At 42.5% G+C, this 27,671-nt stretch overlaps 1 protein-coding gene across 6 annotated transcripts; it reads left to right on the plus strand.

The window, feature by feature from the left end:
* Positions 1-1,178: 1,178 nt before the first annotated feature.
* Ppm1k (protein phosphatase, Mg2+/Mn2+ dependent 1K) lies at positions 1,179-22,570 on the plus strand. 6 transcript variants are annotated; one of them, XM_076566867.1, is made up of 10 exons: positions 1,280-1,433; positions 5,540-5,678; positions 6,726-6,777; positions 7,547-7,812; positions 8,596-9,113; positions 10,900-11,000; positions 17,650-17,815; positions 18,324-18,468; positions 19,524-19,658; positions 20,961-22,570. In XM_076566867.1, the coding sequence occupies exons 5-10, from the start codon at positions 8,674-8,676 to the stop codon at positions 21,090-21,092; spliced, it is 1,119 nt and encodes a 372-aa protein (XP_076422982.1). In that variant the 5' UTR covers positions 1,280-1,433; positions 5,540-5,678; positions 6,726-6,777; positions 7,547-7,812; positions 8,596-8,673; the 3' UTR covers positions 21,093-22,570. The 6 variants fall into 6 exon arrangements, with proteins under 6 accessions (XP_006992064.1, XP_042129330.1, XP_076422982.1 ...); XM_042273396.2 differs by lacking the exons at positions 6,726-6,777; positions 7,547-7,812 and adding an exon at positions 1,472-1,706 and having other exon boundaries at positions 1,247-1,348; XM_042273398.2 differs by lacking the exon at positions 7,547-7,812.
* The last annotated feature ends 5,101 nt before the right edge of the window (positions 22,571-27,671 follow it).

Raw genomic sequence — 27,671 nt, forward strand, 5'->3', positions numbered from 1 at the left:
TACAAAGACAAGCTGAACATTGTGAGGATTGCTTGAGCCACATCCAATATGCACACTTTTTCTGTATGTATGCTAGATCCAGGAACAATTTCAAGAGCTTTATGAAAATTGACTCTCTACCCAACACAATCCTCAAGTCATCCTAAGAGTTTGTGAGTCATTAGCATGAACATCACTGTCTAAATAGATCAATATTAAATGCACCGGATCTCCAGATACTCTTGGACTTAGTAGACACAACCTAGTCATTAATTTTAAGAATATTTTAATTAATTTTTTTTCATACAGTATATTTTAAGCATATTCTTTCTCCTCCTACAATTCCTCTCAGATCCTCCCCACTTCCCTACCCACCCAACTTCATCTCTCTCTCCCAAACAAAAAATCAAAACAAAAAGATCCAACTAAGACTAAAAAATATCAAAACAAAATGTGCACACACAAAAAACATGGAGTCTGTTTTGTGTTGGCCAATACTCCTGTGCATGGGACCTGCCCTGGAGTGTGGTGATACAGCCCAACGGGTATCTGCTATTGCCTTCTTGTTAGAACCATGATTGCTAGTTCCGGCGGGACTCAGCGCCCAGTGTTCTCGATCCACACCTTAGCTGTTCCCTCTCTTGGCGTGATTTATTTTTCACTCGTTTGTTTATTTGTGGGCTTGCTTCCACTTCTTCCTTACTAAGCCTAGAAGATTCTAAGGACAGTTGTCTGACTACCTGAGCCAGTTTAGACCTTCTGATCCCAGGCAATGCTTCCCTCACAAAGATGGAAATCCTTATGGCATGCAGGACCTTTGCAAACCATCTCAAGATGCCTGTTAGTGCAGCTCGAAGAACACTGCTCTGTGATTTGTCAAAGAGCGAGCAAGAAAAATGGAAGACGTACAAGGGCTATACACAAGCAAGGCGTGGCTATTCTGTTCTCGATTTTCTTGGTTCATAGCCAAGATACCTCTGGTCGAAGCAACACTCCTTCCTCCCCTGGTTGGCAAAGAGCAAGGTCCCTGGCACCACTGATCCGAGGCCACCTCGGGAGGGCGGGGCGCCATGTCGAGAGCCCCTACTGGCTCAATCTACCGTCGCTCTGCTACGCTTAGTTGGCAGTCTGAGAGGTCAAATTGCCCGTGCAGGAGGCTCGTTCTCATCTAGATCTATGATTGGCTGAGACTGAGGGCAGGCAGAGAGCCTTGCAGAGCCCCAACTGGTCGGAGTTGCCATCAATCATCAGGAACAAACTCCTCCCGGTCTCCATTTGGCCAGCAGCGAAAAAATATTTCGAGCATTTCCAGAGAGGAGATTGTGGCTTCCCTAATTGCTTGTTCTGGAGATCGGAATCAACAAGAGAAGTCAGTCTTATATATCATCCAAGAAAGACTTCCCTTTCCTCCCATTAGCCAATTAAGAAATTTACAGACACATAGCCATCACGAGGTAAGAGCCTGAAGAGTTCAATTCGCTCATTCCCCTAGGTTGTTGACGAGAATCTATTGGCGGTCCTCCGAATGGAGCGTTAAGGGAGGACCAGGAAGGCGGAGAAATATGGGATGGGTTCCAGCAGCTTCCACTGTCTGAGGCCGAGACCCACGCGCATCTCCCCGGGCTCTGTGTGCGAGGTGGACAGCAGCTGTTCCCGCCGAGGCCCACGGCGGCTGCGCCCGGGCGGATGCAACCGCGGTCGGCCTTGAACTTGACCTCAGGCTGGAAGTGAGCGGCGCCGGAGCGGGGCTAGTAGGATGGGCAGGGCTGGTGGGAGGGACAGAGAATGTGGGGGAAACAGAAGGCGCCCTGGATTCCCCGCAGCGAGGCCCCCCAGGTGCGCGCCAGCCGGAAAGAGCAGGCATGGCCACTGTGGGACCTGTTTCCCGGCCTGAAGACCCGGGGGGTGCCCCGAGATCTGCTGGGCTGCGCTAGGCGGAGGATGTTGTCCTGCAGCGGTCCGGCTTCCGTCAAGGCCAGCAAACTAGCTCAGGACCGTGTCCAGCGGAGCCCTAGTGGTTTGGATCTGCGGGTTTGTGTTGTGCATTGCTAGGAGAGCTCTGTGTCTTAAAGCTATGTGGCTCGGGGTGCCTGTTTCCGCAGCCGCTTTCTGTAGATGAGCTAAGTCACCCGGAGGAGACAAAGATGAGGCTCTGGGTAGAAACAGCTAGGACACTGAGTCTCAGAAGCTCCGCTGGTGTTTTCCTTGTAGGAGTCGGAGGGATAGTAACAGCGAAGCCCTCCACCCCCAGCCCAGGTGCCCCAGATGGGGAGAGCAAATGTGGCCTCTAAAGGACCTGTACCCCAGGAAGAAAACAGTTGGGGCCGCCCGAGATCTGCTGGCCTGCGCGGAAGGGAAGGTGTTGGCCTGCGAGTGTGTGTTGTAGCTTGTAGAAATTGGAAACCAGAGCACCACTGTATGACAAATGTCACTGGATACGGAAGCTTTGGATAATGGGTTCTTGTTAATAACTGTTTTTCTTGCAACCCGAGTCTCTTTTTCCTTGACAACATCAGAACCCCTTTCACAAAATTGAGTAATAAGTACTTTTCATTACTATCCTCAGTTCACATGTCTAAACCGAGGCTCACATACACCCAAAGCTCACTGAGGGTTTTGTTGTTTTCTTTCCTCCTAAAAGGAGGTAAAGTCATTGAGTGCAGATTTGCTAGAACACATTTCAGAGGTTTTCAGATGATTTTAGTTGTTTACCGGGGTGTAGGGGGTTTTCATTGGCGATGATGGTAAAGAAATTTGGAGTTTAAGAATATTAAAAATCGGGCTGGTGACGTCGCTCGGCCTTGACCGGTAAAGTTGCCAGCTGCCAACCCTGCCGCTTGAGTTCTAGCACCAGAGAAGGTGCACCACCTCCAAGGTGTCCTCTGACCTCTGCCGACTTGCACTGGCTGCATCCCTGTACACACAAGTGAATAAATAAAGTGAAAAAAAAATAGCAAAAAGTTACCTTGTGTTTCCATTATGGGAAGATACCAAAGTGCCACTTGTTAGTTACCTCACGGTTCCTGGAGAGAGGAAAATCTAAGCCTTATCAGTGCTGTTGATTGCCAGAACTCCCAATTCTGCCAGATGCTTGCTTGAAGTGGTAGAAGTAAATTTCCCCTTTGAACTGTTTTTGACGTTCCACGGCAGTTGAACTCAAATTCCCAGTGCCAAAACCTGCTGTAGAGATAGTGCCTCCTTTTTTCAAAAATAAAATGGAGCAGCTCTGGGAGCTGAACTGCTAGGTGAGACTAAAATCGGAGAACCATGAAGAGTAGAGCTGGTGCAGCCGTCTTGCAGCTGTGTCTGGGGGTCCTTGGGCTACACAATCAAAGGGTGGTTTAAAAAGTTTACAAGGCAGCTATATTTTTCAACCCTGATGTTTTTTGTTGTTGGGATGGGGTCTCAAGTAGTCTCAGACCGGCCTTTAACTCCTGGTTCCTGGTTCCTCCACCCTCTAAGTGTTAAGATTCTGGGGGTGGACCACCCCACAAAGCTCCTTTCTTGCCGTGATTGTCGCTCTGTAGAAGTGAGTTTCACCAGTGCCGTCTTGAAGCGACTCTGTGCCTACGACATCTCACAGCTTCGTTAACCTCTTGGGCTGAGATTCCTGCCACATGGAATTACTCACGCGGGGATAACTTTGTTCGAGCATCACAGTTTTATTCCTTCCCTCCTTTCTTTCTGGGTCCGTGTTAAGTATTAGGTAGGGAGAAAGGCTTCGTCACACAAATCATTGGTGGAAAGGCATATTTTCAGATGTTTATTTATAATAGCCAGAATAGTAAGGCGTTTTTAATTTTGTGCATGCACACATAGAGTTTTAAAGACTGAAGTGATTAAATTGTGATACATACATTTTTGTTTTGATTGGGAAATAAAGAATTTGAAATATTAAGTTCAGGCAAGAGTCTTTTCCCCCTTTTATGTACAATTACCAATATATTTTAGATTGTTATGTTATATATCTAGGATTCCAAGCAAATTGTTTATTTTTATTCTCTTCCTTACCATAGTTTAAAGTTTATTGTTAGTAGAATATGTCATATGCATTTGTGACATGCTTTGTATTCCTTTTACTTTTCTGGGATATTTTTGTGTAGTAAAAGCAATAAAGGGAAATAATCTTTCACTTTGAAAGATTAAATATAATTGTTTAAATGGTTTACTAGCATTGGTTAGCTTAGGTTTCTAATCTGCAGATTTACATATTTCTCCCTGATTAATAACAACGTGCTAAGTTACTGCTTCTTAGTGGACAAACTGATAAGCTTATCCCAGCTCACTGTTACGAGAAAGCTTAGGCGTTTATCAGGTTGTTCTCCATCTGTTTAAAGGAACCATTTTTTTGTTGTTGTTGTTGCTGTTGTGTTTGTTTGTTGGTTTAGTTTTTTTCTGTTGTTGTTTTGTGTTTGTTTGTAATTTGCTGTTGTTTTAAGTGTTCATTGTCTTCCACACTTCCATTTCACTCCCCTCGTTGGCTCTTCAGTTCGTGGTCAATTCTGCAGGCATTCCAAGATCTCTGGGGCTGATGATGGTTTTTTCCAAACTTGAAGCAGGGGATGTCTTTCTGGATGTACAGAGCTTTGTTTGGTTTGGAATGAGGATGTTTGTTTTTCTCTAGACGTTTTTTTGTCTTCGTTTGGGGGCTGGTTCGATGTTGAATCGAGGGTCTTATTCATGCTAAGCACTGGGCTGCACCATTAAGCTACACCTCTGGGTTGTGTGCAGGTTTAACTGAGAGTTGTCATGCAGCTTGGGAACACAAGTTACCTTTGAATACTTTTCGTGAGGCTCTAAAAGGGATCTCTGTGGTTTAGTTTTGGTGTGGCTGGCAAAGGAGACGGAACCACTTAAGTCTGTTTGCCTAGGTGGTGCTGACCTAGTTCTGTAGCTGCTCACTCTGATTCTCGGCCAGCAAAATGCTCTCCGGCAGGTTTTTCTCTATAACTGCCCTGCTGATTTTCTGAAGTATTGATAATATGATGGAAGGTCAAATTGATGATAAATATTAGATTATATAGGCTCAAAGGAACTGTTCACTTTTATTTTATTATTCAGTAATATATCTTGTGAATATTTATTTGTTCTTTGATGAGAACGTAGCTGTGTTTATCATTTGATTTTTTTTTTTTTTGAGAGTTAGAGAGACGCATACAGGGGGAGTGGGCAAGAGAATCCTAGGAGAGCTGTTTGAAAACTTGAGTCATCTGTCTGCTGTCCCGTCACTTTAAAGTGGGTGCTTACCTGCTAAGTAAATGTACATGAACTGAAGTCACCTAAACAAGCTCTTTTGAGTCTTTTGCCCTCCCTTTGCTGACCGACCGCTAACTCGTATCTCATTGTCTCTGAAAACATCCTCACAGAGACACTCAAGGGAATGTACTCCCAGTTTTCTGTGTATCTCAAAATTTGATCAAAATACTTTTATTCCTTTTTTTATAGAATTTCAGACAGTGTATTTTGATTACACCCCACACACACTCTTCCTCCTAACTCCTCTAAAACCTACTCCGCCATGCCCACTTTCACCTTTATGTCTTTTTTCCCCCTTGACCAGTGTTTCCAACTTATATCGCCCATCTGTTCATGGATGTGAGGCCCTTCTGAGCATAGACAACCAACCGGTTTCTACACCTCTAAAGAAAACCAGGATCTCCTTCTCCCAGAACCCATCAGCCCTCCATAGCACCTCAGGGGTGAGTTGCCGAGTACCCTAAGCCCTTTCATCCAGGAATGTTGACTGGTTTGGTCTAGCGCAGGCCCCCACGGCTGTGGTGAGTTGGAGAGTGCAGTCGTGGTGTCAAGCTGAGAAGACAGTTTCCTGCAACTCCTCCCTGGCTGCGGCCTCGTACATCTTTCTGCTCCATCTTCTTCGATGGCCCCTGAGCCTCGAGGGGAGAGGTGTAGTATAGTGTCGCATTTTTGTCCGAGGACTCCACAAACACCTATTCTCATTTTGGTCAGTTTTGAGTTTCTGCGTTCATCACAGTCCACGCACAAAGAAACATCAATGAGGTCTGAAAGCCGCGCTTCTAATCTGTGGGTTTAGAGATGGGAATTCACAAGGCAGTCTCTGCGGACAAAGTGTGTGGTGGGTGGATTCAGCAACGGGGTCTTACCATAGTGCACAAGCAAGAGCAATCATAGTAGCCTGCATTGTTTAAAGAGTTTCTGGTACACCCCTTACCGACAGCTGGGGGAAAGGTACTCTGCGCCGGGCAGTGGATTTTTTATTTGACTTACCTATGGCTTCCAGAAGGAGCATCATCTGCTGTATATGGTTTCTCTCTCCCTCTCCCCCTGACCCTCAGAGGATATTATATGTATATGTATTAGGCAACTTATATGGCTTTTTCAAGCATCCTTAGGGATATAATGTTAGTTATATCCCTCTCTTCACCCCTAGCTCCCATCCTCATCATGATTTCTAAAGGAATTTGTTCATATTGCGTTCTCTCTTTGACTGTTTTGTACAGGATAATGGCCCTCCCCACCCTTAGCTAAACTGAATTCCCAAAGATTCTTCTGAAAGTTATTGTTTAAAATTTGTAAGGCATTCCTGTGTATATGGACTCCAGCTGGCTTTTTTTTTTGTGTGTGTGTGAATGTTTATGCATTTTGCAGAGATTAATTGATACAGTCATATTCATCGGTCCTGAAGAGATAGATTTTTTTAAACTCATTTTTTATTGTGAAATAATTTTGATTGTTTATTTGAAACAGTGTTTCACTGTGTTTCCTAGACTAATCTCAACTGGATGAAAATGATCCTTCTTACTTCATCGTCCTCAGTAGGTAGGACTACAGACACGAGCCACTACAGACATAATCCTGGCTTATGTAGTTGCGAATAATATAATACCTTCTTCCAGCATTGTCAAATCTTAGCATCAAGAATTAGTTTTTCATTTGTAAAGTAACAGAGCGAAGTGCTGTGCAGCTGAGTCTCTGCTTAGAACTTGGTATGTATGGAAAACTATTGGAAACACAGCCCCAACCACAGGGCTATGAGAACTCCCTGATAATTCCTCTTTATGCCAAGAAAGGTTTTAGGATTGGGTTTAAGTAGGAATGCAGAATAATGGTTTCAAGAAATGCAGCCTTTGCCTACCTGTGTTCGCATATACCTTTAATCACAGCATCAGGAGGCAGAGGAAGGTGAACCCTGTACATTCAAGGCCCGCCTGATATACATAGTGAATTCCAGGCCAGCTAGGGCTGCATAGTGAGTCCCTGTTTAGAAGAAAAAGAGGCAGAGTCTTCTTGTCTTGGGTATTGATGAGCTGTTGGCAGTGGAGGAAAGGAGAACTACATTGTTAATGTAAATGTATAGATCACATGGCCATAAATCTGGGCTGCTTGTCTCTAACACATGCTCAATTCCTCGCTTACCCTCTCTTCATGCACGTCTACCACAGAAACACCATTGGAACTGGCCTATTTTGCTAGTAGGTGTTTACCTGAGCTAATTTACAGTAACCATTCTAATATAAAAAGCAAAGTTCATTAGTTAATAGATTGTAAAGACTCAGATTTGACTTCCATATCACACCCCCTCTCCAAGGCTCAGGGACCATCTCAGAAGAGGAAGTGGGAAGATCATAAGAGCCAGATGCCACTGTTGGGGACAAGGGACCAGAGTGGAATAGTGTTGTCTGTGTAAGACAGGTCTGCTGAACCCAGGAACTCAGAACAGCTTCAGTCGCCTGCACAAGAGCCAGTCGGCATTCTAGTATGGAGTGGGAAGGGGTGCATGAGTCCCCAGCTGAGGAACTATGGACAATGATGGCCTCTGGGAAAGGGAGAATCAGTTGAAGAGTGTGGCTTCTGGTAGGTCAGCTGTGCACCAGCCAATGGTCCCACACCCAGGAGTACTTAGGCAGCTCAATTTGGAGTTGATGGGTTATTTTTTAAATAGGGCACGAAGTGTGGGGGTAGGAAGTAGGGTGGACCTTGGAGGCATTCATTGGTAGGAAGAGTTGGGGTGACTATGGCAAAAATACACTGTATGAAATTCCTAAAGAATGAATAGAAATATTAAGTAAAAAGGAAACTCTGATCCAAAATTGTGTCTTTGTTTGAAGCTTGGCTACTCTTTGAGTACAGAATTATTGTAAATCTTCTAGTAGCCAGCTGTTTTTTCCTATTTCTTTCCTAAGGAGAGGTGTTGTTATTGTTGACATGTACATTATCTTGTCTTCAGAACAACTGAGTTTGTGAAGAAAGGGTATTTACTTACAAAGTGTGACCTGATGACCAGCATATGTGTAACCACAGCTGAGTAGAAGTGTACAGTGTGGCCTTACTTCATACCAGCTGAATCAAAATGTTAATTTTAACAAGGCCCCTAAGTGATGGCAGGTTAAATCAGAGATACATGTGTTGTTGATATATGCATATTATCAAACGTTTATAGAATTCAAACACCGTGAAGGCGGTAGATAAATTTTTCATCCAGCATTCTTAAGAATAGCATGCAGGGTTCCCAACACACACACACTCACACTCACATACAATGTCATACTCTTTATGGCTTTTGTTTCTGGCATCTGATGATGTATTAGCAGTGTTTTGAATTACTGACTGTGACTTTGTCTTTGCCCCCACCCCTAGGTGCATCAGTTTTCTTCAAGGAATTCGCCTATTGCTCCGTTTGTCTTTCCCTGAGACTGAGGCCTTTGGAGCTGCATTATGTTATCGGCGGCCTTAATTACCTTGGTGCGAAGTGGAGGGAGCCAGGTGAAGAAGAGAGTGTTGTTAAGCTCTGTTCTTCTGCAGGACAACAGGCAGGTGACTCCTGCCTGCTACAGCTCCACTTCGGAGCCCAGGTGTTCCCGGTTTGACCCAGATGGAAGTGGGCAGCCAGCCACTTGGGACAATTTTGGGATCTGGGACAACCGCATCGACGAGCCAATTTTGCTGCCGCCTAGCATCAAGTATGGCAAGCCAATTCCCAAAATTAGCCTGGAGAATGTGGGCTGCGCCTCCCTCATTGGCAAGCGGAAAGAAAATGAAGATCGATTTGGGTTCGCACAGCTGACCGAAGAGGTGCTGTACTTTGCAGTGTATGACGGGCACGGGGGACCTGCAGCTGCTGACTTCTGTCACACGCACATGGAAAAATGTGTTATGTATGTATCACCACCTTGGTTTTGCGGTTCCCCTAGGCATTCTCTTGAAATATTCTCCCTTTGGCTGTGGACCAGTGTGGACCAAATTACTGGAGTGGTCACATGCCACTCTATCAGTGAGCATGTCAATGTGACATTTATAATTGGAGATTATCTCCATTTCAGAGATGTGTTTCAGAATCTACCTCCCTAGATGACCATTTCAAGTAAATTAAAAAGTACAAAGATAACTTGTAAGAAATTTTACTCGTGTGTGTGTGTGTGTGTGTGTGTGTGTGTGTGTTTGTGTGTGTTGTGTGCATGCATATGTGTATGTATTCATCTGTGTGTGGAGGCCAGAGGTCAACATTAGTGTCTTTCTATATCATTCTCCACCTTACATTTTGAGATAGAGTCTCTTACTGAACCTGGAGCTCACATAGTTTTGGCTAGACTGGCTGGCCCATCAGCCCTTGGGGTCCAGTGTAAAGCCGTATGTTGTCTTTATATGGGACCTGGGGAGTTGAACTTGGCCCTTGGAGCTCTACCTCTGTGGTCCTGAGGAAGTACTTACTCTTGTCAGCACAGGGAGGTTGACTTATTGTCTTAGTTACTTTTCTGTGAAGACACATAGTGACCAAGGCAACTTAGAAAAGACAGTTTACCGGGGGCTTGTTTACAGTTTCAGAAAGTTGGAGTCCATGACCATCATGGTGAGGGGCATGGCAACAGGCATGGCACTGGAGCAGTAGCTGAGAGCTTGTATCCTTACCCACAGACAGGAGCAGAGAGAGGGAGTGAGGGGGAGAGAGAGCCAGCTGGCTAACTGGGAATGGTGTGTGTTTTTGAAACCTCAAAGCCCACTCCAGTGACTCACCTCTTCCAACCAGGCCACGCCTCCTAATCCTTTCCAAAAAGCAGTTCCACCAACTGGGGACCAGGCATTTCAACGCATGAGCCTGTGGGAGCCCTTCTCATTCAAACCACCACACTTACTAAGTTTTTGAGAATCACACTGTTTCTAGAACTCAAGGAAGGAGACAGGGTGACCGTTATGGCCATGGGCTATTGTTTTACCTTCCAGCGTATAGTTAAAGGTAGTTGTCAGTTTGTCCGTTGATTTCTGAATGGTTGACTTCACTCTACAAACTCAGTGATTTAAGTCGGTATGAAGGACCTTGTAACCAATCAGGGTTGCACGACTGAGAACTCTTAAAGAACAGGACTTGGAGATTGTGAGATGGCTCAAAGGATAAGGTGTTGAAGCTTTCTGTCTCTGTCTCTCTCTGTCTCTGTCTCTCTCTCTTTTCCATGTGAGGCAAAGGCCCGGCCACTTAACGACATCTTCAGACAGCCTTGTTTGTTTTTCCTAGATAGACTGACATATCCTAGACTGGGCTAGAACCAACTATAAAAAACAAGGATGACCTTGAACTCCTGGCCTCCTGCTCTCACCTCTTAAGTCTTAGTTTTGCAGGTAGACCACCAGCACCACTTCCACAGACTTACATTGTCATGCCTTTCAAAGGCCTCAGGTTTGATGTAGCTCAGTTAGTCCTAGCTTGCAGGAAGCCCCGAGTTACATCTCCAGCACCTCATACCCAGGGTGTGATGGCACGATCCTTAGCTCAAGAATGCCACACTTCGTGATCCTTCAGGGGTCAATAAATGTTCCTTACCCCTTGGATCTTCAGCAAAGGCGTCTGAGAGGAGAGCCATGAGGTCTGTTGTGCGGCGTGATTCTGGAGGACTGACTGAGAACAGAGAACTATTGCCGAATGATCGCAGCTTTCTTTCCTCCACAAAGGGATTTGCTTCCTCGGGAGAAAGACCTGGAAACTGTACTGACCTTGGCCTTTCTAGAAATAGATAAAGCCTTTTCAAGTTATGCCCACCTGTCTGCTGATGGTAAGTGAGCCATGGCATGCCTCAGGGCCTCCAGAATGGGCGGGGAAAGAGTAACAGTGAAGGCCTTCGGTGGTGGGCGTCCTATTGCATGTTTACTTGTGGGGAGTTATTATAGAAATAACTTCATACAAAGAATCATTTTAAATGCTGTCTAGAATCTGCACTGATGTCAGTGTCCCACTGTTATGTTCGATAATGAGCTTTCAGAAGGGGAAGCTCCAAAATGGTTCTGTTACAGAATTTTCATTTTATGAAGATCATTTAAAGTGTTTCAATCTATTTGATTTATATTTGTATGAACAAGATGTCCATACTAAGTGGTTCTCATACCCCTGCTACAGCACTAGTGCAAACACTACAGGATAATCACATCTGCAAGGCTGATATTGTACATCATTTACTGTAGGGGGTCAGAGAGATGGTTCAGTGGGTAAAGGCGCCTGCTACCAAGCTTCACCACCTGAGCTCCAGCCCCAAGACCCACATGGGGAACAAAGAGAAGTGATTCCATATGTTAGCTTCTGGCCTTCACATGTATTCCATGTCCACATACACTTAAAAACAAACGCATGCACACACAAAATAAATGAATATGCATTGATTCCATATGTCAGCTTCTGGCCTTCACACGCATGCTCTAGCATGTCCACATACACTTAAAAACAAATGCGTGCACACACAAAATAAATGAATATGTATTTTTAAAAAAAGAATATTAGCAATAGGTCTTAAGTATGATAGAAAATGGCTAATTGGCATCCATTAGTATAGTCAGAAGGGAGATATTTGTCTTCTCTTTCTCAATCTTGCAGATTTCCTAAGGCAACTGGTGATATTTTTGTTTCTGTTAAGTGTAAGGAAGGGCATGGCAAGTGAATTAAAAAATAATCATGGACTAGGTATAAGTTTTAAAAGTAAATGTTTTTTTGTTTTGACTAAGTTTATCAAAATAATTTCAGAAAATATATCCAATATTTCGTACTTAGCTCACTAATGCATTTCTCTAATCAGGTGAGCATTGGTAACTTCTGCAGCAGCCATGTGGAGTCTGCCTCCCAACTGACTGGGAACAGCCTTGAGCAGGATGTTGTTCTTAGTTATGTCCTTTCCTTTAATGAGAAAGTGCACCCCAGGGATGCCACTTTCAGGTGGATGGGAATTCTCCCCATTTCACACACGAGGAGCTGCAAGTCCAGGGAAAGAAATGGTTAGCTGAGATTAGGGCCTTCTTCATGTGCTTATTTAGTATCAAGAGAGGGGGAAGGGGGACCCCAGGATAGCTGAGTGTTCCGTTTAAGTATCCGCCTCCCCACCCGCATCCCTGGTGAACCCAAGGCTTTGGAACATGCTAGGCCAGCATGTACACTGTACCGCTGAGCTACTTCTCCAGCCCCTTCCTGTTGATTGTGAGAACTTTACCGTCACACTCCCCATCCCCAGGACACTTTAGAGCCTATTCTTTCTCCGTTTGTCCAGAGAGCAGTTTCCACTTGGTAGATTAGTTGAAATATTCTATCTTCTTCCTTTGGTACCGCTTCCTCCAAGGTTCCACTCCCCTTCTCTAAGTGAGGAGTTGACAGAGGGCGAAGTTTCTGCTCAAGATTTATCTTTCGTTCTCTTAAAGAGTAGAACACACGAAGAGGAAGTGGAACACTTTCTCGTGGTTTTACTTTTTTGGGGGTGGGGACAGAGTCTCATTAGGCAACCCCGACTACCTTGGAACTGACTATGTAGATCAGGCTGGTCTCAAACTCAGAAAGGTATGCACCACTACACCCAGCATTTTTATAATAGTTGATTTGGTGTGTTTTTATCCTTTACTAGGCTGGCTGTGAGTTTGGCTGAATCATCACCACGATGTTTATGGGATGTAGTATCAGGATTATGCCCCAGCTGGTCTACAAACAGCTGTATTCACTGCCCGTGGTTTGTAGAACACAATGTTCAAGAACATTGGCATATGGCCAACATTAAAATTCATTGACCCTTCATGAGTGCAGCCAAGCTTTTTTAAAATGATATAATCAATGCTGGTGATTAAAACCATCAATATTAGACTTGGTGTTGAATTTAAAAACATTTATTTTTGATAACTATAGTTCAGGAGGCTTTAGATTTATAACATTTTACTTGTATGTCTTAAAGAGACCCTTTAGATAACTCACACAATCCAATGGTTAAATAAAAAAGTTATCCAAACTTAATTTTTTTTTTTTTTTTGGTTTTTGGAGACAGGGTTTCTCCGTGTAGCTTTGCGCTTTTCCTGGAACTCACTCTGTAGAGTCCAGGCTGGCCTCGAACTCACAGAGACCCACCTGCCTCTGCTTCTCAGTGCTGGGATTAAAGGCGTGTGCCACCACCACCTAGCCCAAACTTAAATTTTTAGTTGAAATAGTGAATTGAAACAATATTTTAGTATTAGTACTATTTAGTAGCTAATATTCTTTTTGGTGTGTGTGTGTGTGTGTGTGCTTGTGTGTGTATTTGCACGGGTGTGTTCACGCGCCAGGGCTAGCTAGCAGCCTTCTATAGGACCCCAGTCCCCTGTCTACCCACTCTCGCTTCTCATCTCTTAGCGTCTGCCCTGCTTTCACTTCCCTTGAGCGCTTCCTGTGAGACCAGGCAGTGGGGATTATTGTTTTAACAGGCCTCACACATTCTAGACAAATGTTCTTCTACCACTGAACTAGATCTCCAACCCTTTGAAACCACCCTCCAAATTTTAAATTCAGTTTATAGCAGTGTGTTTTTTACATTTAAACCAGCCAGTGAGTTCAAATACCCAATCACTTTATTTTTTACACATAGCCACTTAAAACAAACAGGTGGTAGAAAGCACAGATTATGAGGCTGTGTATCCTGTGACTGCTGGAACTGTACAGTGATTATGCTGTGAAAGCAGCCACGCTTCTAAAGAACAGAAGATCAAAATGAGAGGAATGGCTTCGACTCAGTGGCAGGTATTGATGGGCACCACTGCGAGCTTTAGATTCTGTGCTCGTCACTTGTGGCTCTCCCTAGAGAACTAAACTCCCAGACAGTACGAGCTGTAAAGGCAAATTTGCCTTCTGTGCTAGGATTATTCAGGGCTGTGGGTGTGCTAGGTGAGTAGTCCACCAGTGCGCTACACCTCCAGCCCTGTACAGTAGTTTTGAAGACCCCTCTTATGCCGGAGGTCACCAAATGGAAAATAAATAAGAACAGCATTGAAGAGTTGTTCTTATTGTGTTGTTACTGCTTCAGGTCGTTAATTTGACTTCGGTGTTCACGAGTCATACTTGTGAAGAGCACCCGTTTTTAATAAATTTTGCAGCAATGTTGGCTTATATGGATTATTATTTACACAACTTAATAATCACTGGGGTGTTGTTAGGTTTTACTCTTTCTGTTGCTGTTCCAAATTGTGATTATTTTTCTTATGTTCTATCGACCTGGAACACTGGGAAAGAGAAAGAGCAGCAGAAACACCCTTTTATGATTGCATGAATTTATAAACACACATTATCATTCAGGAGCCACACTGGCCTTCATATAAACCATGGATTTAAGTCATCCAACTGGAAACAGTTCTTCCCTATACTAAATTCCTGCATTATATGCTATGAACAAATATCTTATGTCCTGTTTCTGGCATAGGAGGTGCTTTGACTGCTCCTCCGTGTATATTGAAACCCCAGTTAGCTAGTAAACTATAGTTCACATACATCCTCTACATACAAACTATTTTGTTTAGGGGACAGTTCTAATATTGATGTGAACCAAATTTACAGTGCATTTTTTTTCTGACTCAATAATAGTGATTTTGCTGTGTTCAAGATTAAGTGTGTGTGTGTGTGTGTGTGTGTGTGTGTGTGTGTGTGTTTGTGCGTGCACATGCATGCATATGCAGATACAAGTCTGTGTCACCACTGGTGTGTTTTGGTACAGATAGATGCATATGCTTGTAAGTTTCTTCTATCTTGGAGTTACAACACTATGAGAAATGTTAGTTTGATGGAAAAAAATAGATCAACAACCAGATACTATTAACTTGAAGCTACTGAGTTTTGAAATCATTGGTTTGGCATCGCCTGGAATATTGTGTGGTTTGCGAGTGAAATTTTCACCAACAGAAACCCCTCCCCTTATTTTGCAGCTCTCTCTGCTGTCCTTTGTGTTGCAGGTTTGTTATGTTTGTGTGTAATTTCTGGGTGAGATTCCCATTTGTCTCTGTGCGTGTTGTTTGCAGCAGAGACCTGTGCCCGCTCGGCAGCTCTAGACCTGGAGCCTGTGGACGCTGCTATATGCTGGGCTTCAGTGGGAAGAGAGATCTGCTTAATTTTGTCTCAGCTGAAAGTCTAGCAGTTCCTAGTCTAAACTCCTGGAGCGTTCCCACTTCCTCCGTGGCGCGTTAGTTGAGACAACTTGCAGTGAAAGTATCCAGTGAGTGTTCAGACTTACTGAAAAATGTTGTCTTGGTTTTCTAGTTTTGTTGTTAGGGCAGACAGTGGGACTTTTTGACCTCTGTGTTAACTGTTGAATGGAAATAAGTGCTGATTCACTATTTATGTTCTTAGATGTGTAAGCAAGCCAGAGTCCACGGTTAGTTTTGAAACTTTCCCCATATGTCCAGAGATTTTGAAACTGGGAAGGTGAGTTGAAAAAAGCCCAAGCTCTTTTAAATTCAGAGGTGAGAGAGCTGGGAACTACAACCCAAACTGACATTGCATTTATACAATGTTAATTCTTTTGTCATCTTCAGTTAAAGATCGCTTTCTAAAAAGCTGTTGCTGACAGCTGATGTGAAGAGTTCAGAATCCCCTGGACTCGTTGCATTTAAGGAATGCCTGTCTTCTCTTTCCTGCCTTTTAAAATCATTTAAGAGTAATGCAGTTGATTGAACTGTGATGATTCTGCTGTTGTACAGTCTTTTGACCAAGATCAAGTTGAAAGTTGTAAGACATGTAAGATAAGCATCACTAGTCTTTGTGTTAACACATTTATGCCATGCACTGACATCCCTCTTGACATTGCTGTGGTATGACAGCATTGCCTGGACCAAATGGTTCCAAAATCAACAGATGAATGGGAAGAGAGTGCAACTGTAGATGCTGTTTTCCAATAGAGTAAACTGAGCATGACTACAACAGATTGAGTAGACTTTATCCATGCCTTTCCATATTACTTTTCTGGTTAAAGCAGGCATTTTAATGCAATGACTGGCAAATGTACTCATCTCTCTCTAAAATATATTATTTGGTGAAGTTTTAGATGCTGTCTTTAAACAAAATCTTGTAAAAACTTGACTGTCAATTAAGTCAATTACAGTTTTCTAAATCAACTTATAGAGTGTAAGTCACCTTTGGATGGTCAGGAGGCTTTCTACATTTATTACATAGAGCAACAGTGAAGTGATTGGATGTGGAACTCTTATTACCAGATTGAAAAAACAATCCAGTGAAAATTGTGACAATGCTTTAAACAGTTAACAGTGTTACTTGAGGTAATCCCTGCTTTAAATGAGTTACTTCTCAGCCTCTGCCGCTTTGCCGCAGTGTTCTTTGGTTCACAGTGTCATGGTAGTCCCACTTTCCACAAGGCTCAATGCACCTTCAACGTTTTTCATAAGTGTTAACAACACAGAACAGATAATGTTGGAATAAATCAAAGGAGGACACACAAACGTGGTTGGCTTGGGCAGAAAAGGAGCGGCAGCCTCAAGCCTGGCAATGCTGGCCTTCCCTGGATGGCAGAGAAGATGCATATTGCTGACATACTCTGGTCCAGGCAGGGCTGCAGGGGTTGCTGCTGGCTATGCTGGTCTGCTTTTTGGCTGCAGATTCTGTGATCTGATAGTGTTTTAAGTATGCTAATAGTGTTAAGTATGCCATGTTGATGAGGAACTGGAATGAATTTCATTCTTTACCTCTCAGATGTATAATCTAAGGGGGTGGGGGTGGGGGTGGGCTTTTCTTCAGGTGTAGAGCAAACCAAGACCCAAACCAGAAAAGGGTATGGGTTAACTCTGTGTGTGTGTGTGTGTGTGTGTGTGTGTGTGTGTGTGTGTGTGTGTGTGGTGTGTGTTTATAAATTGTCATGGTTCTAGAAGGTAAGAATGTACACTGTAGTGCCTGAAGAGCAAGTGGTCTGTGCTTGGCCTTTCTCTCCTCACCTATGAGTAGTACTGCTTTGACTGGACAGGAGTGAGGAGTGGAGGAGAATAATCCAAATCTCACGGTTTTAGAAAGGCAGCCCACCTAACGGGCCCAGCAGATCTGCCATCCTGTCATAGCAGCCAGATTAGTGACCAGGTCGGTCGGTCGTGTTTTGTTTTGACACCTGCTGTGCACACGAAGGCATCCTCAGTGTGAGTTTAAGTCAGCCCTGCTTTTCCCACACAGTCCATTTGGAGACACGGGTGCTTTGCTCGCCAAATTAGTTTACCGACTTTTCTGTTTGCATGGAGCCCTGTTACTAAATTAAACAATTAATTGTTTCTCTGCATGATCTTACTTACATAGTTTGTTGGCATTTCATTTGCATAGCTCTTGTTAAATTAGAATGGTACGGGACAGCCTTAAATGATCATGCTTCTATTTTATTTTTAGTAGAAATTCCATACCCGGACACTTCTATTGCTAACTGATACTGTATTTTCTAATATTTGCAGCCAGCCTCCTGACCTCTGGGACTACTGCAACAGTCGCCTTGTTGAGAGATGGTATTGAACTGGTTGTAGCCAGTGTTGGAGACAGCCGGGCTCTTTTGTGTAGAAAAGGAAAACCCATGAAGCTGACCACTGACCATACCCCGGAGAGAAAGGATGAGAAAGAAAGGTACTGCCCCCATGATCAGCCATTTCATGGGGTGACAGCTGTAGTTGCCATAGAAACGGAGTGTGGTGTTTCCCTCCCTGTGCTGGCATAAAACACCAGGGCCTCTTTGCCAGCCCTGCTGTGCCTAGCCACTACCTTGGCCCCGATTTTCTTGTTTTGGCTGGTTTGGGTTTGCTGAGACTGGATCTCGATGTGCAGATCTGGTGTTTCGTCTGTGTTCTCCCTTCTCAGCCTCTCGAGTGCTGGGGTTGTCAGGGTGTGTACACCACGGGTGGCCCAAGTTGGTCATTTTTATCTTAGTTATTTATGGACTTAAAAGTTTTGGCATTTACCATAGGCTTGCTTTAAACTCGAAATTTAAGTTCCTGGGGAATGGGGGGGGGGCAGTGCTGACATCCCAGGCTCTTAATTTCAAATTGTGAAACTGATATTTAAACCAGTGCTTTAATTTCCTATATCATTATCATCATCATCATCATCATTATCGATTTTACTTTTTCTTAACTAGGATCAAGAAATGCGGTGGGTTTGTATCTTGGAACAGTTTGGGACAGCCCCACGTAAATGGCAGACTTGCAATGACAAGGAGCATTGGAGATTTGGATCTTAAAGCCAGTGGTGTAATAGCAGAACCCGAGACAACAAGGATTAAGGTAAGAAGGGGTCAGATACACTGAGTCATACACAGAGAATGACTCGTGACTCACCTCTGGCTGCTGGCTGTCCCGGAAGATCTACCTGAAGGAAAGATGTTTTTAAAGGGGACTAATTTTAAGTGAAGAATAAACTTATAAGTAAGATGCTAGTTTCTGGCCTGAGGAGGGTAGAGTCTTGTGGCTTTTGTTTTTCCCTGGTAGAGGGCCTCTGTGGCCCATCCTTTCCCAACGCCTGAGGCTTTCTCTCAGCTTGGGAGTTATTCTGGGCTTGCCTTTTCCATTCAGCTCTCCAGTCAGCCATTTCTGTTTGAAAAGCATAGCGCCTCTTTTACTCTGAACTGACCCCAACATGATACATGACCTGCTGCTTATTTCTCTGGAGCTGAATCAGCACAGTATAACATGGTCTTCCACAAACTGTAGGGCAAGAACGTTCAGCATTCAAGGAAGAATTTCTGGCCTTAAAAAGATACCTCAGTCCAGGTTGGTGGTGGCGCACGCCTTTAATCCCTACACTCAGGAGGCAGAGGCAGACAGATCTTTGTGAGTTTGAAGCCAGCCTGGTCTACCAAGCTAGTTCCAGGACAGCCAGTGTTACACAGAGAAACCCTGTCTCAAAAGAAAAAAAAAAGGTATCTCACTTATATTCATTTTATGAAACAAATACTTATATAGGATTTGCTGTGTGGCAGCCTCTGTTCAAAAGAGATACAACTATCTTCACTTTTTAAAAAAATAAATCGAAATATTAACACAAACTAAAGCATATAAAGGCTCACGCTATCAAGTGATAAAATGTACTCACCCAGCCAAATAATGAAAGCAGCATTGAAGTCCAGACTCTCAACATTTGACTGTCTGACCTCTTTCTCGGTATGTCTGGTCAAAGTTTGGTTTATCCTGGGTGGTATTGATTCCCAGCTACATTTTCTGTTTGCCCGTGAACTCTGACACGGATGGCCACTCTGCAAAACAGACGCAGTTTCTAAGAGAATGAGTCATTGGGAGGCACAGGCTCGTTTGTAATCCCATTTGTTTGCTTCTGGTCGCAGCTCTACCATGGGGATGACAGCTTCCTGGTCCTCACCACAGATGGGATTAACTTCATGGTGAATAGTCAGGAGATCTGTGACTTTGTCAACCAGTGCCATGACCCGAATGAAGCAGCCCATGCCGTGACCGAACAGGTGACTTAGCAGGTCTTCTGGTGGGAAATTCCCAGAGAGAAGAGGGTGAAGGATAGCAGAGGTGTATAGTGTTTTAGCTTGAGTGTTGTGAATTTGAACACAGGGTCTCGAATGCTGGGTGAGCACTCTACTGCTGAATGACGCACAAAGCCTTGAGAAAAACAGAGATTTTACTGTTTAGCTTGCATCTTTTTGTTAGTGGAATTAACTTCTAGAATGGGATTTAATAATTCATATTTGGGGGCTGGAGAGATGGCCCAGAGGTTAAGAGCACTGGCTGCTCTTCCAGAGGTCCTGAGTTCCCAGCAACCACATGTGGTTCACAAACCATCTATAATGAGATCTGGTGCCCTCTTCTGGCCTGCAGGCATACATGCAGGCCTAATACTATACATAATAAATAAATAAATCTTTAAAAAAACTCATATTTCTTGTTTGTTTTTCCTCTTTGCTTATTATTTTATCACCATTTTAATGGTTATTTTTATATTTAACAACTAAATAGTAAGAATGGTACATTTGATACATACTTAATACATTTTAAACAAGTTTTTCTCTTATGATTTGTTTGCAAACCTTTTACATTCCTTGAAGCTATTTATCCCAGATATCGTTTAGCCTCAGGCTGTGAGATCTTCTGATCTGTTTGCTGCTAACTGCAACCCAAGCGCTTCTGAACAGTACTGACTCTAGCCCTCAGCCATTTGAACTGGTCCCTAGAAGTGATTCTCAATCCTGCTGCAGGCAATTTAGTTTATGCCCACTTAACCATTGTAGAAGGAATACTATAAACAGTTTTGACATAACTTTGTACATACCTGTTTCTGAGATTTTAAGTTAGTATACAAAGGGGCAGGTTTTTACCAGTGTTTTCAGACAAACATATATATATATATTTAAATTCCTCTTCAAAGTTCTTTAGTTTCTTGGGCTAACTTCCTGCCAGCAGTTTCGTTGGTAAGAATTAGCATTTATTAAGGCCTTACCATGATTGGCACCATGCTAAGGGTTTCAGGTGTATCCTCTTTGGGAACCACTCAGCGGTGTGTCTCAGTTCACTGGTGTTTCCATCACCAAGATCGCTACAGTGGAGGACAGGAAGCAGTTGGATGGACTGTTACGCATGTGTAGCTAATAACCATATGGAACATAGATGCAGGGTGGAAACAGTCACAAACTTTGTTAGATGATTGCATTTGTTCACTGTGTAGAACCACTTGGCTTTCGAGAGATGGGATGCTCTCTGTGTGTACAGAAGTCCAGTGACTCCAGCTCTTTGTTCTCTTCTTCCGGTACCTGCAGGCAATACAGTACGGTACCGAGGACAACAGTACTGCAGTGGTGGTGCCTTTTGGTGCCTGGGGAAAGTACAAGAACTCCGAGATAAACTTCTCATTCAGCAGAAGCTTTGCCTCCAGCGGACGATGGGCCTGATCGCCAGCCTGGACTCAGTGTTCCTATGCAGCCATGTATCAGTGGGCATATCAAGAAACTGGTAATACCCAAAAGGACACCTGCACCCGTGTGTCCTTGTGACCTGATAGATCCCAATGCAGTGTAAGCTTACCGGCCATGTACACGGTAGTATTTTCATAAGTCCTCATCATTATGTTCAACTGTACATGCTCTGTGTAAGCATCATGACAAAGCTGTGAAGAATTTGTGGGATGCGGAGCTTAGTGGAAGAGGAAGTGGTTTTGGTACACTTGGTGAATGATAAATCTATGCATTTTGTTTTGCGATGCTAGAGATTGGATCTGGGGCTTTCTAATTCTTAAGATTACTGGGCAGATCCAGTTTCTGTTTAATGATTTTTGTTCTTAGTTCAGTTAGACAGGCTTTTCTGAATTTTGATAGCTAGTCGATGTGCTATTTGCAACTGTTTCTTTTTCTCTTTCTTTGTTTAAAACAGTTCTCACTGGCTGGCCTTGAACTCCTGGGTTCAAACAGTCCTCCTATCACTGGCTGGCCTTGAACTGCTGGGTTCAAACAGTCCTCCTACTTCAGTTTCCTGGGTACCTGGGACTGCAGGATGCTCCAACTGACAAGTGTTTTGTTTCCACTTTTAATTTTTTTCAGAGCAGAACAAGCATAGGTTTATTAAAGAAAAGTTCTCCCAGGAGATGCAGGAATTCCAAGGGAGGAATACCCACAAGTGTTATTTTTTAATAAATGCACCAAGGAGTGAAAATGAAAATTACTAACCGAAACCTTCCCTGTATCTTATCTCATACTCTGGACCACTTAGTAAATTTAACCCTGCAAAAGAAATTTTCCCGACAAAAGATATGGCTAAAGTGTATACATATTTGTAAATAGCTCTCTTGTGTATTTCAACTATTTTTAGCCCCTTCCCCATCCATTCCTATTTTTCTGCAGTTAAATATGCTATATAGCTCCAATTGTTCCTTAATCACCCTAGGAGAATGTATAGACTCTTCGATCAAAGCATATATAGTCAAACACTGACAGTGTTTGTGTTTGTTGACGGGGTGTGTAAGTTTGTTGTTGTGTGTTCTGTATAATATGTTTGTATCACTTTTTGTGAACCTAGTAAGCAAGTTGGGTCATTTGTTAGTCAAGATAATATTGCAATGACTGATACTGTTATAGACATAGCTTGAGGTTTATATCTCCATTTTCCTCATTGCTGAAATTTATGAGGAAGAATAAATCTTTTAAAAAGGATACTCAAACATGTCAGCTTGCTGTGTAAATTAAGAATGTAAAATTATACTCATTTTGACCTGCATATATAAATTTGCTGTTAAACTGTGAATCCTTAAATGTGTGTGTTTGGAATTAATCTAAAGTTTATTTTTACAAACTGTATACATTTGGTATATGTGTGATGAGTGTATAAATATTTTGAAGTAATATAAAATTAAAGGGAACAGACTTGTGAGCCTTTATCAGTTAGCTTTAAATTATTGATGTATTTATCCTGAAGGACACTCAATAGATTGAGTGGTTTTCTGTAGTAAAGTATCAGTGGTTGTTAGTAGATAATCACTGTGGATTAAAAATATATATGGGGGCCAGATGTGGTGGCCTATACCTATAATCTCAGGACTTGGGAGGAGGAGGTAAGAGAAGCAGAATGGTGACTTTGAGATCAGCCTGGGCCACATAACAACTTCCAGGTAAGCCTCGGTAACAGCTTGTCTGCCCAAACAAAATATCAACCACAAATGGCTCTAAGAGACATTATATTTTGTGTAATGTATGTGGATAACCAAAGAACAGAAGCAGCCACATTGTGTGATAATTTGAATATAAAATTATGAGATATGAAAAGATTAGGGAATGTTAAGAATGACATGGAATTTTGAGGCAGAAACAAGAAAGAAATAATGAAATATACATGCCTTCAGGTCTGATGTGTTTTCTTCCTTTAACTTTTGTTTTAAATATGGAGTAGAAAGAAGATGTCCCAAAATAAATTTTCTCATCTTCTTCTTGGGGAATGAAAGAAAATACATTTTGACTGTACCTGCCTATGCTAGTTAGAACAGGCTCAGTAAAGTATTTGATGTCTTTTCATGGACATTAGTTGAAAGGAGGAAAACATTTGCCAGGCTGTTAGCTTGTGCGTGCAGTTCCAACATGTAGGAGGCTGTGGCAGAGGAATCCCGAATTCGCTATGAGCTACAAAGCAAGACCCCATCTCAGGAGACAACCAAAATCCACAGGAAAGAGTCCAGTCTGTGCTCACTGTCTGAAATGGAGAAGTACAGGAAGATTAGTGGAGATGAGACGCTTTCTTATTGAATCAGGTGTGGGGACAGAATTATAAAAACAACTTTTAAGAGCATGGTGAACTTGTAGACCACATGCACAGCAAAATTTTCAAGCACAAAAATGACATTTTGGTATGTAAGCTCCATTACTGGCCCTCCCCCATGCCTCCTTCTTCTTCTTCTTCTTCTTCTTCTTCTTCTTCTTCTTCTTCTTCTTCTTCTTCTTCTTCTTCTTCTTCTTCTTCTTCTTCTTCTTCTTCTTCTTCTTCTTCTTCTTCTTCTTCTTCTTCTTCTTCTTCTTCTTCTTCTTCTTCTTCTTCTTCTTTATAACTTTGACACCAGGGTTGAAAGTGAACTCATGGAGTTCAGAGGCTTGGGGGTCATTGATAGATTGAGATGAATTCCAGGTTTGACAAGGAGGAATCTGTAGATCATGGCCTTGGGTTCACTTAGTCCTGTTTTATCTGGAAAAGATTTTTGGTGCTGGTGGTGAGGTTTGGGGTGTGTGTGTGTGTGTGTGTACGTGTATGTATGTGTGTTTGTTTTTGGACAGACTCCTCTTAACCTCCTGAGTGCTGAGATTATAGGCATGTGTTCCCATGCCTAGCTTTATCTGGAAGAAATTTAAAACCCTAATCCACTGATCCTTGATCAAGGGGCTGGGCTGCATACTTTCCTGTAGACTAGCTTAACACACATTTGTTAAGATCAAACCTGAATAAAACTACAAGTCAATATGGAAAAAAAGAATACACGTATCTATATTTTCTAATTCTCAATATTAAAATATAATTTAAAGACTATATTATTATAATCCTAAGTGATAAGCACACATGCATGCCCCTGTTACTGAAAATGGTACGATAGAGGAAAGAAAGGGACTGTTCTTACATACTTCGTAGCATGAATTTTGCTGGGAGTTTTGCCATGTGGGTACGAGCTTGGTAAAGTGTGTAAAGAATCTTTTTGTGTTGCCACCAGTTATTTGGTGAAATGTTCTTTAAAGTATTATGATGTTTTACAATTATAAATTCATAGGTATTTCATCAATTCGGAAGTAAACGTAGCCCTGCCTGCTCTCTGTCAGCAGTTCATTGTTAGAATTCTTTGTGTCTCTTGACTGCTTCAAATCTAGGCTTGCTTTTTTTGTTTTGTTTTTTGTTTTTGTTTTTCGAGACAGGGTTTCTCTGTGTAGCTTGGAGCCTGTCCTGGAACTCACTTTGTAGACCAGGCTGGCCTCATACTCACAGAGATCCACCTGCCTCTGCCTCCCAAGTGCTGGGATTAAAGGCGTGCACCACCATCACATGGCCCAGGCATTTTATTTTCCCCTAGGGTTGAAAGATCAGTTTTGCTTCTTTGTATTACATGATATGAACATTCTCATATTACAACATTTTTAAATTTTTACTTTGAAGAGGTAGTAGCATATACTCTAAAGTACAGAAATTATTTGAAGTTTGAAATTATTTAAAATTTGATTATTAGTTAATTTTTAAAGAATGGATATGGAATTAATCTCATGGTAACAAAAGAGTAAGAAAATGCTTCCAGGTGGGACCTGGGGAGTTCACGTTTAGAATTAACAGCTTTAGCCAAGTGTTCGTGTTTTTCTTTACTGTCAGGTTCCCCACATGCCTGTGTCCATAAAACACAGTGCCTTGAGATTTGGGCTGTTACATTACATTGAATTTCTTAGAATTCTTTCATTCTGAGATGACTTAAGCAGGAATAACAAGTTGTGTTTTACAAGATGAATAAAGCAAAATGGTGACATGTCCTCTGTGTTTGATAGCTGGAATAAGACCAGGTGGCTCTGTGGCAGCTTCCATTGGTGGTTTGATGGTTGGAATGGTCTACGGTGTCACAGAATTCTGGGCTGTGAGGACTTAATGTGTCCCACCACCAAGAATGACTGGCCTGGGGTGGGGGGGATTTAGCTCAGTGGTAGAGCGCTTGCCTAGCAAGCGCAAGGCCCTGGGTTCGGTCCTCAGCTCCAGAAAAAAGAAAAGAAAAAAAAAAAAGAATGACTGGCCTGACATTGGATTCTAGTACAGAAGGCTGCACAGTGGTGTGACTTGAATGTGGTGTGACCTGAATGAACTAAATTTCTCCTGAAGTTGTAATTTCCAATGTCCCTTTGTAGCCACTGTTGTTTTAATTGTATGTGCTAGAATAACTATGAGTAAACTGAGTCTCCCGTCTCAATGGTGAAACCGTCCTAATAAATAAAATACACATATTAAACGCCTCCAAAACTCCAGTTCTGTGTATTTGGCATCCATATTGTTCAGTGTTTATTTTGTCTGTGATCTGAATGATATCAAGGAGTTAGGGTCAATAAAGACTTGGGAATTTCCTTAGTAGTTGTCTTAGTTTGGGTTTTCATTGCTGTGAAGAGACCCCATGACCATGGCAACTCATCTAAAGGAAACCATTTAACTGGGGCTGGCTTACAGTTTCAGAGGTTCTGTCCATTATCATCATGACAGGAAGAATGGCGGCATGCAGGCAAGCGTGATGCTGGAGCTGAGACAGTTTACCGGCAACAGGAAGTCATCTGTCACAGTGAGGAAGCTTGAGCAAAAGAGATCTCAAAGCCCACCCCCACAGCGACACACTTCCTCCAACAAGGCCACACCACCTAATCGTGCCACTCCTTTTGGGGGCCATTTCCTTTCAAATGACCACAGTAGCCAGTTTTTAGCTCTTTGCTAATTAATGTCAAGAAGATGAAGAAAAAAATAGTTTTCTTTTAATTTTTGTACTAGGGACTGAAGTACTAGGGACTTTTGTACTAGGGCTTCACAAAGTCTAGGCAAGCACCCTGCCACTAAGGCGGATCTCCAGGCCATTTCTCACTGCTTTTGATTTTGAAGCACAGTTTCATGAAATTGCCAACACAGCCTTAAATAAGTGACCCCTCCTGCCTGGGCCCCCTGAATGCAGGGACCTGGGTCTCTGCCACCAGACTCAGCAAGATGTACTCTTACTTGTCCTGCCATTTCTTTTATTTCCTAATCCTTTTGTTTCCATTTTCCAGAACATTTTGTGGTAACTCAGAGAAAAGGCCGTGAGGGTTTCCATAGTAGTTTGCCTGTGGCTTAAAAACTGTGTGATAGATTTCCTGGTGAGCATTTTTATAATATAGAAATTGGAAACAGATGTTTTTCCCATTACACCGAGCTCAGCATTCTGTATTTATCACAGAAGTTCTTAAATTTCCGGTTTGAGTAAGATGTAGGCGTTAGCGTTCTACAGACGCAGGAACCTCTCTAAGTTGTGTTCCTTGGAGGTCATGTGGGGAGCTTGTGGGGAGCACTTCATATATGCTCAGCAGCATTGTAATTGATATTTGTCAAAGAGCAATTCTTTCCTTTGTTTCCTTTTTAATTGTTTGGAGTCAGGGATTCATAGTCCAAGCCTTGAACTTGGGATGTAGCTGAGAATGACTTTTTCGTTTCTGATCTTTCTGCCTCCACTTTCCCAGTGCTGAGATTGTAGACATGAGTCACCACACCCAGTTTTTACATGGACTTGGGGTAGAACCCAGGGCTTCATATACACTAACCAAACATTGAGCTACATCTCCAGTCCTTAAATGAGAAATTAATACATTGAATTCTACTTTAATTAATTCTCGGGGGAAACAACTATGAATTTGTTGTGTTTTATTTTGCTTAATTTTGTTTTGTTGTGTAGCTCAAGGTAGCCTCAAACTTGACCTTGAACTTTCTTTTGACCCTCCTACCTCCATCTCCAAAGTACTGGGATTTATGGTGTGCACCACAGGATTGGATTAAGTATTTAAGTCCCTGTGCCAGTTTTCCTATTTTAGTGTGTACTCCCACAATGATTAGTTACATATTTGTAAGATACAAATGCATTCAAAACTCTCACTTAAATACAATCAAAACCTAAAGGAACTGTGTTACATGCATGAGATTTCTTTGTGTTGTTGTCTCTACACATATTCTTTCACAACATCACAAGAAGTCTTTCTCCTTTTAAAAGGAGAAATTATTATTCTAATATTATTCTAATATATTCTAATATTATTATAATATTAATAATAAATTATTAATATTATTTTAAGTGTATTGGTATTGTTTTTGCATGTATGTCTATGCACCATATGTGTGCCTGATGCCTACAGAGGCCAGAAGAAGGTGTCCGATCCTCTGGAACTGGAGTTACAGGCAGTTGTGGAGTTGTGATGCACCATGTGGGTGCTGGGAATTAAACTCAGATCCTCTGGAAAAAGCAACCAGGG

This window comes from Peromyscus maniculatus, chromosome 3, assembly GCF_049852395.1.
Source record: "Peromyscus maniculatus bairdii isolate BWxNUB_F1_BW_parent chromosome 3, HU_Pman_BW_mat_3.1, whole genome shotgun sequence".
NCBI lineage: Eukaryota > Metazoa > Chordata > Mammalia > Rodentia > Cricetidae > Peromyscus > Peromyscus maniculatus.

Bases quoted from the DNA above. Each gene is read 5' to 3' on its own strand.
- Ppm1k (XM_006992002.4), top strand. From the start codon at position 8,674: ATGTTATCGGCGGCCTTAATTACCTTGGTGCGAAGTGGAGGGAGCCAG. The intron at 9,114-10,899 runs GTATGTATCACC...TCCTCCACAAAG, and splicing joins CACATGGAAAAATGTGTTAT to GGATTTGCTTCCTCGGGAGA. The intron at 19,659-20,960 runs GTGACTTAGCAG...CGGTACCTGCAG, and splicing joins CCCATGCCGTGACCGAACAG to GCAATACAGTACGGTACCGA.